The 14031-nt window shown below is 45.7% G+C and overlaps 1 protein-coding gene across 2 annotated transcripts in view; it reads right to left on the bottom strand.

Moving 5' to 3' along the window:
- The window catches only part of CALR3 (calreticulin 3), a 31249-nt gene continuing 17218 nt past the window's right edge, over nucleotides 1-14031 (bottom strand). Inside the window, exons 5-10 of one of the 2 annotated variants that reach the window (XM_049707140.1) lie at nucleotides 8769-8957; nucleotides 5633-5740; nucleotides 5423-5554; nucleotides 4639-4731; nucleotides 301-472; nucleotides 1-143 (exon numbers count right to left, since the gene is read on the bottom strand). In XM_049707140.1, the coding sequence (XP_049563097.1) occupies nucleotides 329-472; nucleotides 4639-4731; nucleotides 5423-5554; nucleotides 5633-5740; nucleotides 8769-8957 (666 nt within the window). In that variant the 3' untranslated portion in view covers nucleotides 1-143; nucleotides 301-328. Of the gene's footprint in view, nucleotides 473-4638; nucleotides 4732-5422; nucleotides 5555-5632; nucleotides 5741-8768; nucleotides 8958-14031 lie in introns of both variants that reach the window. The other variant, XM_004277599.4, reaches the window with a different exon arrangement.

Raw genomic sequence — 14031 nt, 5'->3', positions numbered from 1 at the left:
TTTTTCAAGGTAAGTTTTACCACCTTTTATTTATAAAACATTTTGGGGATTAAGAAAAGAGCATTGTGTTTTTGGCCAGACTCTCACTGGCCTCGGGCTTCCTCCAGCACTTCGGTTTGTCCAAAGGAAATGTCTCTGGGTACCTGGGGTAGGGGAGGAGGGGCTGGAAGGTGCTCGGGGAAAACCAGACCGATCCCACCGAGAAGCATGGGAACATTTTTCAAAGAAAATTAGACAAATGACCACGTCTGTAGACATTTGAGCTTTTAAATGTTGATTTAAGTAGAAACAAGGTTTTACCAGTCATCTTTAGCTGGGGTGGGGATGATTAAAGTTCATTCCTCTTGTGGAATCCTTTGAAGATATTTTCTCTCCCACCAAACCTGCCCATCATCTGCTCATCCTCATCTTCCTCTCGGGCCTTCTTCTCTTCTTCCTTGGCCTGTATGGCATCCATCTCCCTTTCTGGGCCCTGGAGAAAGAAACAAAGACCCCGGCAGCTGGGGATTATGCTTCCTGTGGGTTGATTGGGTGTCAGCATGCAGCCTGCCCCTGCCTTCTAGAAGCCTCCACACCAGCTGGGGGTTGGCTGAAAAAGAACCCCCCAGTAATCAGGTCCCAATTCCTGGAACCTGTAAATGTAACCTTATACCTATGGGGAAAGGGTCTTTGCAGATGTGATTAAATTAAGCATGTTGAGATGAAGAATTTCTACTGGATTATCAGGTGGATGCTAAATTCTATCATAATGTTCTCATAAGAGAGGGGCAGAGGGAGATTTGACACAAACAGAGACAGAAGAGGAGAAGGACATGTGAAGATGGGAGCAAAGATTAGAAGGGTGCGGCCACAAACCAAGGAGCACCAGGACCCATCAGGAGCTGCAAGAGGCGAAGTAAGCGTTCTCCCCTAGAGCCTTTAGAGGGAGCAAGGCCCTGCTGATGCCTTGATTTCAGCCTATTGATACTGATTTTGGAATTCTGGCCTCCAGAATTGGAGAGAATACATTTGTGATGTTTTAAGCCAGCAAGTTTGTGGTGATTTGTTATGGCAGCCCCAGGAAATGGATACACCCTCCTTCTTCTATTCCCAGAGCACCTGGGCCGGTCCTTCAACCAGCTGACAAGTGAATGAGTAATGAGAAGAGGACTCAGAGCCTGAATGAGCAATTCCAGACATGTGTGATTAAAAGAAGGGTTAGATGAGTGAAGACACGTCAAGAAATGTCCCATAGTCATTCCTGAAAAAAGAGTTTAGGAAGGCTTTGCTGCAGAAATCAGATTCAAGAAGAAGTGGCTCGGGACGTTCCTGGTGGTCCAGTGGGTAAGACTCTGCGCTTCCAGTTCAGGGGGCCCGGGGTTCAATCCCTGGTCGGGGAATTAGATCCCGCATGCATGCCGCAACTAAGAAGCCCGCCTGCCACAACTAAGACACGGTGCAGCCAAAATAAATAAATAAATAATTTTAAAAAAAGGAAAACAGAAGAAAGGGCTCATGAGAAAATCACTTAGCGATAACCACCTTTCATCAGTGGAGGGGAAATTTTCCCCTGAAATGCCTTAAAATGTTCAATTTTTTTTTTTTTTTTTACGGTACGCGGGCCTCTCACTGTTGTGGCCTCTCCCATTGCGGAGCACAGGCTCTGGACGCGCAGGCTCAGCAGCCATGGCTCACGGGCCCAGCTGCTCTGCGGCATGTGGGATCTTCCCGGACCGGGGCACAAACCCGTGTCCCCTGCATTGGCAGGCAGACTCTCAACCACTGCGCCACCAGGGAAGCCCTCAAATTTTAAGCACCTGCTTTGCAGTTGGTCCCAGTGTGACGGACATGACATGGAAGACGCCTTATCAGTGAAAATAAGGGAATGAGGAGATTTTGATTAAAAGCAGGAAGATGTTTTGTGTATCCCCTTAACTTAAACTCACCGGCATGCAATTTAACAACCCAAAGTTTCTGGCTAAAACAGTGTGGAGGGTCCTCCAAGACCTTTCTCTCTCAGTCATGGCACTCCCAGAAGACACTGACCACTCTCTCCTTATGGGTGAGCAGCGCCACCATTTAGTTATTGGCGCTTAGCAACATGAGAAACAAAATGTTTATGCCCATTAAAAGCATACATTTTAGTGTCAGTACTCTAGCTCCAAAGAGTTATAAATGAATTTGTACTGATGAAAGATATTTTATCTTCTTTATGTGAAGGCAGAGCTAAGTTTTTAAGTTGGTTTCTCAGGATAGGGGCCTCAAAATACACACTAAAAAAAATAATAATACAGGAGTGCTTCACACTTGAGGGAATAGAAAGGCAAAGCACAGAGTGGTCAAGGACACTTACAATGCACTTATCTGACAAAGAACTTGACAGAATATATAAAGAACACCTACAACTAAATAAGAAAAGGTCAAATAACCCAATGCGAAAGTGGGCAAGTGACATAAACAGGCTGTATCAACCATATGTTTCTCTTGCTTTGATATCTGGGGCCTTGCTGACCCAGGAGGGATGGCCCCTCCAAGGGGGCCCATTCTTAGAGATAGTAAATGCCAAAAAGCACTCTTTTCATATGCAAACTACATTCAGAGCTCACATCCCTAACGACCTCCACTACTTGGCTCAATTCAGGGCTGATTTCTCCTTGCCTTAATTATCCCACAGCCAGGTACTAGACAACCAGTACCCCAGAGCCCACTGAAATTCTTAAAACTAGCCAATCCTAAGCCTGCTTATCCAGCTTCATCTGTTCCTTCCTGCAAAAAACCAAAACAAACTTTTTTGCCTACATCTTCCACACTCTCCCTCTGCCACCTGACCAAACCTGGTGCTTCCCCATGTGGCCCTGAATGGCATGGCGTGGCCCCTCCTCTGGGGATCTGTGAGTAAAATAAACCATCTTTTTGATGGAGGTCATCTCCTGATCTGCTGGCCTCACCATACCTGAATAATAACAAAACTTACGTCTTAAAACACAGGTATTTCACAGAAAAGGATCTCCAAATGGCCACAAAAGCCATGAAACAGTACCCACCTTCATTCGTCATCAGGGAAATGCAAACAAAATCAGAGATACCACTACACACCTATAGAAACCCACAGTCCCCAGTGCTGGTGAGACTGGAGAGACTGAAAAACAGTGCAGCCCCTCTGGTTGGCGATTTCTCATAGAGTTAAAGATACACCATACAACTCAGCAACCCCCTCCTGGGTATTTACCCAAGAAAAATAAAAGCACACGTCCACACAAAAAAACTATACGCAACATTGATAGCAGCTTTGGTCATACTGTTAAAAACTGGAAACACCTCTGGGACTTCCCTGGTGGTGCAGTGGTTAGGACTCCACTGCTGCCACTGCAGAGGTGTGGCTTCGATCCCTGGTCAGGGAACTAAGATTCCGCATGCCCCGTGGTGCAGCCAAAAAAGAAAAAATGAAAGAAAGAAAGAAAAAAAATTGGAAACAACCCAAATGTCCATCAGCTGGTGAGCAGGTAAACTACTCAGTAATAAGAAGATACTACTAATAAGAAGAAACTACTGAGTGAACCTCAGCAACACGGAGGAATCTTGGAGATACTACGCTTGGTGTGAGAAGCAGGCTCAAAAAGACTCCATACTATATGATTCCATTTATATGACATTCTGGAAAAGGCAAAACTATAGGGACATAAACAACAAGGACCTACTGTATAGCACAGGGAACTATATTCAATATCTTGCAATAACCTATAATGGAAAAGAATCTGAAAAAGTATATATATATTCTGAATCTGAAAAAGAATATACATTTATAACTAAATCACTTTGCTGTACACCTGAAACTAACACAACATTGTAAATCAACTATACTTCAAAAATACTATAAGGACGGATATCAGATCAGTGATTGCTGGAGTAGGGGAGGGCTTGGTTACAAGGAGACTTTTTGGGGTGGTGAAACTGTTGTACATCTTGATTTTTAGTGGTGGTTTCATAACTATATGTGTTTGTCAGAATTCATAGAACTGTACATTTCACAGTATGTAAATTATACTTCAATAAAACTGACTCATCAACAACAACTGACAGTAATACCTAGCATGGCCAAAGATGCGACACAATTGAAATTCTCGACGATGAGGAAGGGAATGTAAACAGGATGACACACTGAAAACGTTTGTGTAAGAACTGGTGACCCAGCCTGTCCACTCCTGGGCATGTGTCCATTGAAAGACATGTACAGGAATGATGGGAACAGCTTTATCCATGAGGCCACAAACTGGAAGCATCCCAAAGCTGCATCCACAGAGAATGGATACATACCTTCTGGAATATTCACAAAGGAAGAACAAGCTACTGCTGCATGCAAAAATATGAATGAACTTCGCAACACTACCTGAATGAATAAATAATGGGTAGCTACATTTACATAAATTTCAAAAGGAGTCAAATCCATCTACAGCGATGGAAGTGGAACCATTATTCCTTTGGGGGTGGGTGCTTGCTGGGAGGGATCGTGAGGAGGTTCCTGGAGCTCTGGCGACCTTCTGTATCTTGATCTGGGTGGGGTGTTCATTAGTAAAAATTCATCAAGGCTTTTCCTATACGTGAGACTTAAGTACAGAAATAACTGAATTATGAAAGAAAAGTTCATTGTGTTCATTGTACCTTGGTTTCACCCCAGGTGGCCTTGCCAAAATTCTCAGCGTACTCTTCATCATCTGTGATCAGGAAGTTATCGAAGATGGTTCCGGATCTCACCTGTGGATGAAAATAAGGCCTTCGTTACTGATGTGAAAAATGAAACTTTCCACAAAATAAACAGTTGTCATTTGCTCAGTACTGTAACAGTGATTAGCTGTCAATAGTAGGACATGCAGATACCCTTTTCTAGAATATCTATTCCCTCCAGGGCACTGGTTCTCAAACTTGGCTGCATATGGGGACCACCAAGAACATTTAAAAAAACTCCTGATGCCTGGTCTCACCCCCAGGGATGTTGATTTAGCTGGTCTGGGGTACCACCGGGGCACTGAGACTTTCAAGAACTCCCCAGTGACTCGAGCATTCAGCGATGTTTGAGAACCGATGCTCGAGAACCTTCCTGTGCAAAGTGTGAGCCATGGATGGGCAACATCAGCACCGCCAGGGAGCTTGCTGGGGATGCAGAATCTCAGGCTCCATCCTGGACATGCTACATCTGAATCTTCAGTCTTATCCTAAAGCTGACAGGCACCACAAGGTCAGCTCCAGGCAAATTCCCAGGGAGCAGCAAGGCAGACAAGAAGTACCCAGGGCAGGAAGGATGTCCATTTTGTCTACGACTGTATGTCTTGGGTCCAGGTAGGGGTGCCCGGCACACAACAGGAGCTCAAATACTAGCTATGTGAATTAAGGAGTTTAGGCTGAAGTCCAGAGTTATTAAACTAAAGCGAATTTAAAACCAAGTGACCTGCCAAAGCTCCAGTCCGATGGCACCAATGTTCTCAAATTCTGAGAGGTCATATTCCGTCAAATAATTGGTGTTTTTCATCTTCTGATGGAGCCAAACATCTTTGTCTATGCCCTCTGGTTTCAGGCCATCCTGCAACAACAAACTGTATGGGGTCGACCCTGGGGACACGGGTGGGGAGGGGGCTGGAGGGAAGAAGATGCCACGCACTTGGCATGGAGGCTTCTGCAGCATCGGCGCCTGCCAGTCCCCATCCAGTTCGCTGTTCCAGTCACTCGGCTTGCTGGCCCTGGCATCCAGAAGGTGCTTCTCCCAGTCCTTAAAATATGTGTAGGGGGAAAAAAATTAGATTCTCAGATTTGAGAAAGGAAATTCTTAACTCCCAAGAGGCAGGGGCAGACCTGTGACCCTGGTTGCACTTTTCCCCGTGTCCTCCTCCATTTGACGGTCGAAGGGCTAAGTGCTGGGGTTCCCTCCCTCACCGGGGGCTTCAGGACCACGCACTGCCTGCTTTTTCTCCCTAACCGCACCTATGATGACAGCACTCTTCCCATGCTGTTGAGAGGAACGGTGCTGTGGAAAACTCGAAATAGTGGCCAAAGTTAAAATGAAGGGGCAAAAAGTGATGTTGGGAAGACGGGCCATATTTCCTACTGATTAGGTTAAGTCTGTACTTCTACATCATGGTCATATATGGACTGTTCCAGAGAGAGGCTGGACAACTAAGGAATGTCCCAAGATTTACCTGAGGACTGCTGGGTAGCAGGAGAAAAGCAGTTGTATTATTCAGCCCTTATATATATACTCACACTATACACATATATATAAAACACAGGGGACTTCCCTGGTGGTCCAGTGGTAAAGAATCCGCCTTACAATGCAGGGGACGCGGGTTCAATCCCTGGTCAGGGAACTAAGATCCCACATGCCACGGGGCAACTAAGTCCGTGTGCCACAACTACTGAGCTCACATGCCTCAACTGGAGCCCATGTGCTGCAACCTAGAGAGCCCACGTGCTCTGGAACCTGCGCCCCACAGCTAGAGAGAAGCCCGCACACCACAACGAAGAGCCGCACGCCACAACTAAGACCCGATGCAGCCAAAACAGTAATAATAAATAAAATAAATAAATAAATAATAAATCTTAACAAATAAAACACAGGTATACACATACCTATATACACACATACGCATATATACATATTTCTACACGTGCATATATACACATGTCTATGTGAAGGTGACTTAATAGGTGTTGAATACATTTGTGTTTTTTTTAAATGGAGCTTTTTCTTCCTCCCTCCCTCCCTCCCTCCCTCCCTCTCTCTCTCTCTCTCCTTCTTTCTTTCTTTCTTTCCCCACCACACGGCTTGCGGCTTGCAGGATTTTAGTTCCCCGACCAGGGATCCAACCCATGCCACCTGCAATGGAAGCAGTGGAGTCCTAACCATTGGACCGCCAGGGAAGTCCCAAATAAATATTTGTTGAATAAATGAATGGATGAGAAAAATTTGCTCTGGATTAATAATAATTCAGATAAACACATCAAAGCATAAAAATGGTGTACAATGATGTTTTCTCTTTCAGAATAACTGAGAACTTTTCCACGTTACTCTAGAACTTCTCAACGATGGCACGTGGGAGTTAATCATCTCTCCTACTGCTCTTTGCCCCGACCCCAACTGGCAACAGGTGAGCCAGTCTTGTGTTGGGATCCAAGAAATGATTACAACTCAGTCAGTAGCCGACTCTTTATAATGAGGGTTATCAAATGGTAACACCATAAAGAACCACACTGTTTAGGAGATCACACAGAACTGAACATATGGACAGAACACGGCCAGTTTGGGAACGAGCTTTCTGAACGGATGATTTGGCTCCTCTGGGGACCTGCCTCGTGTACGCCCGGCACCAAGGCACACCTGCACTGCTAGGATGGCATCCTTGTAACCCAGAGGCAGCCAGGATTTCAGTCCTAAGACCCGTATCTCCTGAGCTTGGGAGCCTCAGCGTCAGTTTCTTTGCCATTCTGTACCTTGTTTAAAGTAAATGCTCTTTCCAGGTGAAAAACTACTTTTTTTACTTTGGTTTGAAGGTAAGAAAGGGAGAGTAAAACTTCCCGCCTTTTTTCTTTTTCTTGAGAAATGATGGGGAAGCCTTATATGATTGGGATTTTACTCTAATCTGAAGACATTCTCATTGATTGGACACATGGATTCCAAATTCATGGAAGTTTACTTTTGATCATCTATGAAAGAAAAGGGTTGCCAAATAATTTAAGTCTAAACAAGATGCCATTTTAATTTCATAATTACATTCCATCTATGATGAAGTATTTGACTATTAGACAGCAATGCCACTAGTATTTTAAGTTGCCAGAAATTAATTGTAAACATCAGTTACAGTACTCTCAGTTATGGCAAAGACAATTGTCTTAAGATAAATAGCTTACATTTTGGCATAATGTTTGGTGTACAAAGAAAAATGTTACAACAATGACTAACGTAAATGGAAAAAAAAAAAGTAGCTTAATAGCAGGTTGAGTTCCCCAAAAGATTTCTCAACGTCCTAAGTCTCAGAATCTGGGAATGTGACCTTATTAGGAAAAAAGGCTCTTTGCAGATGTAATTAAGGTAAGGATCTCTAGACAGGTCATTCTATAATTCTGGATTATCCAGGTAGGCCCTAAATCCAATGACAAATGTCCTTATAAGAGAAAGAAGAGACACAAAAAGAATAGAAGGCTATGTGGAAAAGGAGGCAGAGATCGGAGTGATGTGTCTACCAGCCAAGGAACGCTGGGAGTCACCAAAAGCTGGAAGAAGCGAAGGATTCTCCCCTAGACCCTTCAGACGGAGTATGCGGCCCTGATGATTTCTGACTTCTGGCTTCAAGAAGAACTGAAAGAATACATCTCTGTTGTTTCAAGCCCCCAGTTTGTGGTCCTTTTTATGGCAGCCCTAGGAAACTAATATATACCTGTTACGATAATTGATTCTTGGTTGGCAGTCACACGTATGATGCTCAAAAATACTTATGCTCAAATGAAGAATGACAAGAAAATCATTTTTATAAAGGTTGCTGATACATTTTCCTTTTTTAAAAAAAACATTGGTTACAAAAACAAACCCTACTTGCTTTCATCTCAGATATTTTAACTCTTTCACAATACCTTGAAGTGTGCAGCCTGTGTGGCTGGTCTCAGCATATATGCTCTGAGGAGGGCACTTTGATTGTTGTAATGCTGTCATCATGATTCCCAGCCATGCAGCAATTGTACGGTACTTGGGTACTTACGAACTACACTTGTACACTTTCTAGCAGTTCTGCGGGAAAAATCCACACCTGGGATTTGCCCTCTGTAGCCTGGTCCCAGTCCTTAGACTCTGCTGAAGCCTTCTCCATTTTCTTCAGTGATGTGAGCTGCCAGTCATACTCTATGCTGCCGGATTCAATCGACTGACCATCAATTTTCACTTCGTAAGTGAGGTCTGGTCTTAAAATCAGAGTGTAGAGGTGTGTGAAGCCATCAACCTGAATGTTTTGGGGGAGAAAAGGAAAAGAATAAGACCTTTAACGTTTCAAGGCAGGTCTAGATATGCAGCATAAATCGTCATGGGTCAAAGTCTTGTTGTAAACAGAAAGCAGAGACGTTCTAGAAATAGGGGTTGACTTGACAATGAAAGGGTGTCCTACAGAAGACTCACCCCTTTGTAGAATACTTCCTCACTACTGGCAGCCTTCTCTTGAGTGGCTGATTCCCTTTTGTGCAAAGACAATGGCTTTCACCTATAATCCCCCAGGCAGTTATGATGGGGTGATTGGTGTAAACCGAGGGACCAGTGCGTTGTTGGACTTAAGAAAAGTTATATGCAAAACAACTTCTGGCTCTGCATTCTGAAAGACACCAAATGAAGCCCACTCTATTTCTCAACACAAGAGAGAATTTTTAACTCTCTGTGTTGTCCAACAATTTAAGCTTGGGGAGGGCAGGCCTGGTGCGCCTTTTGGTCATGGTTAAAGCCCCAGGCTGGACACAAGGAAAGCATTTAACATTCAATAAAGGAGGGCTGGGGACTTCCCTGGTGGTCCAGTGGTTAAGACTCCACGCTTCCACTGCAGGGGGCACGGGTTGGATCCCTGGTTGGGGAACTAAGATCCTGCATGCCACACAGTGTGGCCAAAAATAAATAAATAAATAAAATAAAAAATAAAGGAGGGCTGGAAGGTGGATGGGAGGGTGTCTGGGGAGGCTGGGGGTGACCAGGACATATCTGACTGTCAGCAGCAGAGGGGACCCCTGCACCATACCCCAACAGCAGCAGCATCACTGGGGGAACATGGGCAATGCCCATTCCCAGGTCAGCCCCGCACTGCTGCATCAGAGCCTCGTGGACCCTCTGGCCACTTTCATAGGCCCTCCAGGGTCTCTGACGCTGCTCAAGTTTGGGAACCACTGCCCCAGTATAAAGGCTCTGTCAGGAGGAGTCTCTCCCTGCTTTTTTCAGTCAATCAAAACGTCTTTTCAGTACCCCTCTGCTCTGTCACACCGCAGACAATGACTCTGTCCCGGGACCAGTATTACAGCCTACTCTGTGTCCCCCTCAACCCTTGTAGCCTGCCGTGACAGCTGAGTGCACAATTCTCCAAACGCTTTCCCCCTGCTCTCTGCCTGCCTTTGTCTCCACTTGTCTTTCTTAATTTAGACTTTGGGCTTGCTGGCCCCATGGCTGGCACCCTCTGGGATTTGTCCACCGGCCCAGAGCCCCCTGAGGGGTAACATCGACACCCACACATATGCAAACAGCTCCAAGCCAACATCTTTAATCCCAACCATCAGCCGAGTTTCAGACCCAAAGTTTCCAACAATTTATTCGACACCTCTACCTCGATGTCTGCCTGGATTTCACAACCAACTGTTCTAAACATGACCCCTGAGTCTGCCCTGACCCCTTTCTTGGCCTTTGTTTCCCCTCCTATTTAAGAGCAACGCCACTGAGAATCATCATCCATACCCTCAGCACCCAGAATCCAAACATCATCAAGACGTGTGGACCCTACACCTGAATCATCTGTCAAAACGCTCCCGTGTTCTGCATCCCGCTGAAGCCTTGACCTAACAATCTCACCCATCTCCCTGTCTGTTGATCGCCACCCCTGCCTCCCTAGAACATCCGAGGTCTTTTTTTTTTTTGGCTGTGTCGGGTCTTAGTTGCAGAGTGTGGGCTCTTCCTTGCCGCGGGCGGGCTTCTTTCTAGTTGTGGCATGCTGGTTTTCACTTCGCTAGTTGTAGCACTCAGGCTCCAGGGTGCGTGGGCTCTGTAGTTGTGGTGCGTGGGTTCTAGAGTGCATGGGCTCTGTAGTTTGCAGCACGCAGGCTCTCTAGTTGAGGCTCGTGAGCTCAGTAGTTGTGGCGTGTAGGCTTAGTTGCCCCGCAGCATGTGGGATCTTAGTTCCCTGACCAGGGATCGAACCTGTGTCCCCTGCATTGGAAGGTGGATTCTTTACCACTGGACCACCAGGGAAGTACCTTTTTTTTTTTTTTTTTTGGTAGGTCTTTTTTCTTTCCATCCTTTTTTGTTCTTTTCTCTTGTGGTTTGATGACCATCTTCAGTGTTGTGCTTGGGTTGCTTTTTCTTTTTTGTGTGTGTATCTATTGTAGTTTGGGGGTTTGCTGTTCCCATGAGGTTTTGATATAGCAGACTATACATGTACAAGGTTGTTTTAAGTTTCTAGTCTCTTTCCTGCCTAGAGGAGTTCCTTTAGCATTTGTTACAAAGCTGGTCTGGTGGTGCTGAATTCTCTTAGCTTTTGCTTGTCTGTAAAGCTTTTGATTTCTCCGTCAAATCTGAATGAGAGCCTTGCTGGGTAGAGTGTTCCTGGTTGTAGGTTCTTCCCTTTCATCACTTTAAATATATCGTGCCACTCCCTTCTGGCTTGCAGAATTTCTGCTGAGAAATCAGCTGTTAACCTTATGGGAGTTCCCTGGTATGTTGTCATTTTTCCCTTGTTGCTTTTAATCATTTTTCTCTGCCTTTAATTTTTGTCAATTTGATTACTATGTGTCTCAGTGTGTTTCTCCTTGGGTTTATCCTGCCTGGGACACTCCGCACTTCCTGGACTTGGGTGGCTATTTCCTTTCCCAGGTTAGGGAAGTTTTCAACTATCATCTCTTCAAATATTTTCTCGGGTCCTTTCTCTCTCTCTCCTCCTTCTGGGACCCCTATAATGCGAATGTTGGTGCATTTAACATTGTTCCAGAAGTCTCTTAGGCTGTCTTCATTTCTTTTCATTCTTTTTTCTTTATTCTGTTCTGCAGCAGTGATTTCCACCATTCTGTCTTCCAGGTCACTTATCCATTCTTCTCCCTCAGTTATTCTGCTATCAATTCCTTCTGGTGTATTTTTCATTTCAGTTATTGTATTGTTCATCTTTGTTCTTTAATTCTTCTAGTTCTGTGTTAAACATTTCTTGCATCTTCTCAATCCTTGACTCCATTCTTTTTCAAAGGTCCTGGATCATCTTCACTATCATTATTCTGAATTCTTTTTCTGGAATTTAGTTGTTTTTCTGGGTTTTTATCTTGGTCCTTCATCTGGGACATAATCCTCTGCCTTTTCATTTCATCTATCTTTCTCTGATTGTGGTTTTCCTTCGGCAGGCTGCAGGATTGTAGTTCTTCTTGTGTCTGCTGTCTGCCCTCTGGTGGTTGAGGCTATCTAAGAGGCTCGTGCAAGCTTCCTGATGGGAGGGACTGGTGATGGGTAGAGCTGGGTGTTGCTCTGGTGGGCAGAGCTCAGTAAAACTTTAATCCACTTGTCTGCTGATGGGTGGGGCTGTGTTCCCTCGCTGTTGGTTGTTTGGCCTGAGTAGGCTCTTTGGTGGGGCTAATGGAGGACCCCGGGAGGGCTCACGCCAGTGAGTACTTCCCATAACTTCTGCTGCCAGTGTCCTTGTCCCTGCAGTGAGCCACAGCCGCCCACCCCCTCCTCTGCAGACCAATCAACATTAGCAGGTAGGTCTGGTTCAGTCTCCTATGGGGTCACTGCTCCTTCCCCCGGGTCCTGGTGCGCACAAGACTTTGTGTGTGCCCTCTAAGAGTGGAGTCTCTGTTTCCCCCAGTCTTGTTGAAGTCCTGCAATCAAATCCCACTAGCTTTCAAAGTCCGATTCTCTGGGGATTCCTCCGCCTGTTGCCAGACCCCCAGGTTGGGAAGTCTAACATGGGGCTCAGAACCTTCACTCCAGTGGTGAACTTCTGTGGTATAATTGTTCTCCAGTTTGTGAGTTGCCCACCCAGCAGTTAGGGGATTTGATTTTATTGTGATTGCAGCCCTCCTACCGTCTCATTGTGGCTTCTCCTTTGTCTTTGGATGTGGTGTATCTTTTTTGGTGAGTTCCAGTGTCTTCCTGTCGATGATTGTTCAGCAGTTAGTGGTGATGCCAGTGTTCTCGCAAGACGGAGTGAGCGCACATCTGTCTACTCCGCTATCTTGAATCAATCTCCTGAGGTATTTTTTTTAACAATGCAGGCCAGACCTCCTCCTTGAAAATCCTTGAGGGCTGACCACTGCGTTTCTTTTACAGCATTGCAGAGTGAATTGGAGCCCTGAGAAGATAACCTTGCTCCTCACCGAGGAGTCCGTGATGCTGACTAGCTGCTATGATCCAAGGCTCCAAGGCTCCTTCAGCAGACTTGTCTCTATTTTTCTAACAGGCTGCAGAAATACCAATACCTGTCTGAGGGAGTTGTGCGCCTGCCAGCGCCACTCAGGGCCCCGCAGGCTTGCTGCCCGCAGGTGACCGAGCTCTGGCCTCCCAGGCACAGTCCAGGCCAGACCTCACAGCCTCCATCTGGTAGTGTCATCCCCTTTCTCTCCTGCATGCCTGAGCTGCAACTGAACAAATGCTCGGGAATCATATCATGAAGACTGGTCCTCTGGTCCAACACTAAGGTGGAGGAGGAAGACTTGGATTTTGAGCTCCCCTCCATGCTCAAGGGAGGGGTGTCAGGCCTCTGAGTACATGGGGGACCTGCTGATCCTTTAGAACCATCAAGTCAGCAGGCAGGACCCGGCGAGAAACCATGCTGCCAACAGAGACTCACTGGGGCTTTGTGAGGGTGCCGAGCGCCCCCTGCTCAGGTAGAGACTGAATAAGGGACAGTTACGGATGCTTCCGTTCCTTGCTGTCAATGATCTTGAAATACACTGGCCTCCTGCCCAGATGCACAGAGGCTATGGGTGCTGGGGATGCCTCGGGGGACAGGTCCCTGCTTCCTGGTGCTTACCTTCAAAGTGTGGGGGGATGAGCTTTAGGGAGTGTACTTCCCCTTCACAGGCCCACACACCAGGGACTTAATGCAAGCTGCCTCTTTGGAGAAGCCCCGGGTAGGGCCATTGAGTTATAAACAGGCCCTAAGACCTAAAATGTCATTTTCACAGGATCCCCTGGGTAAAAATGTAAAGCATGTATGCATTCATTTTAGAAATATTCCCATTTTAAATTGTTTTGGTATTTTGAAGATTAATTTCACCAGAATTTTTTTTCACCCTGAATATTTCATTCCTTAATGATGATGGGTATAGCTGAAACGTGAGCATCCTGTC

Source organism: Orcinus orca, chromosome 3 (assembly GCF_937001465.1).
Source record: "Orcinus orca chromosome 3, mOrcOrc1.1, whole genome shotgun sequence".
In the NCBI taxonomy this organism is placed as follows: Eukaryota; Metazoa; Chordata; class Mammalia; order Artiodactyla; family Delphinidae; genus Orcinus; species Orcinus orca.
The sequence above is the reverse complement of the archived record's forward strand: the minus strand, read 5'-3'. Positions and strand labels throughout refer to the sequence as shown.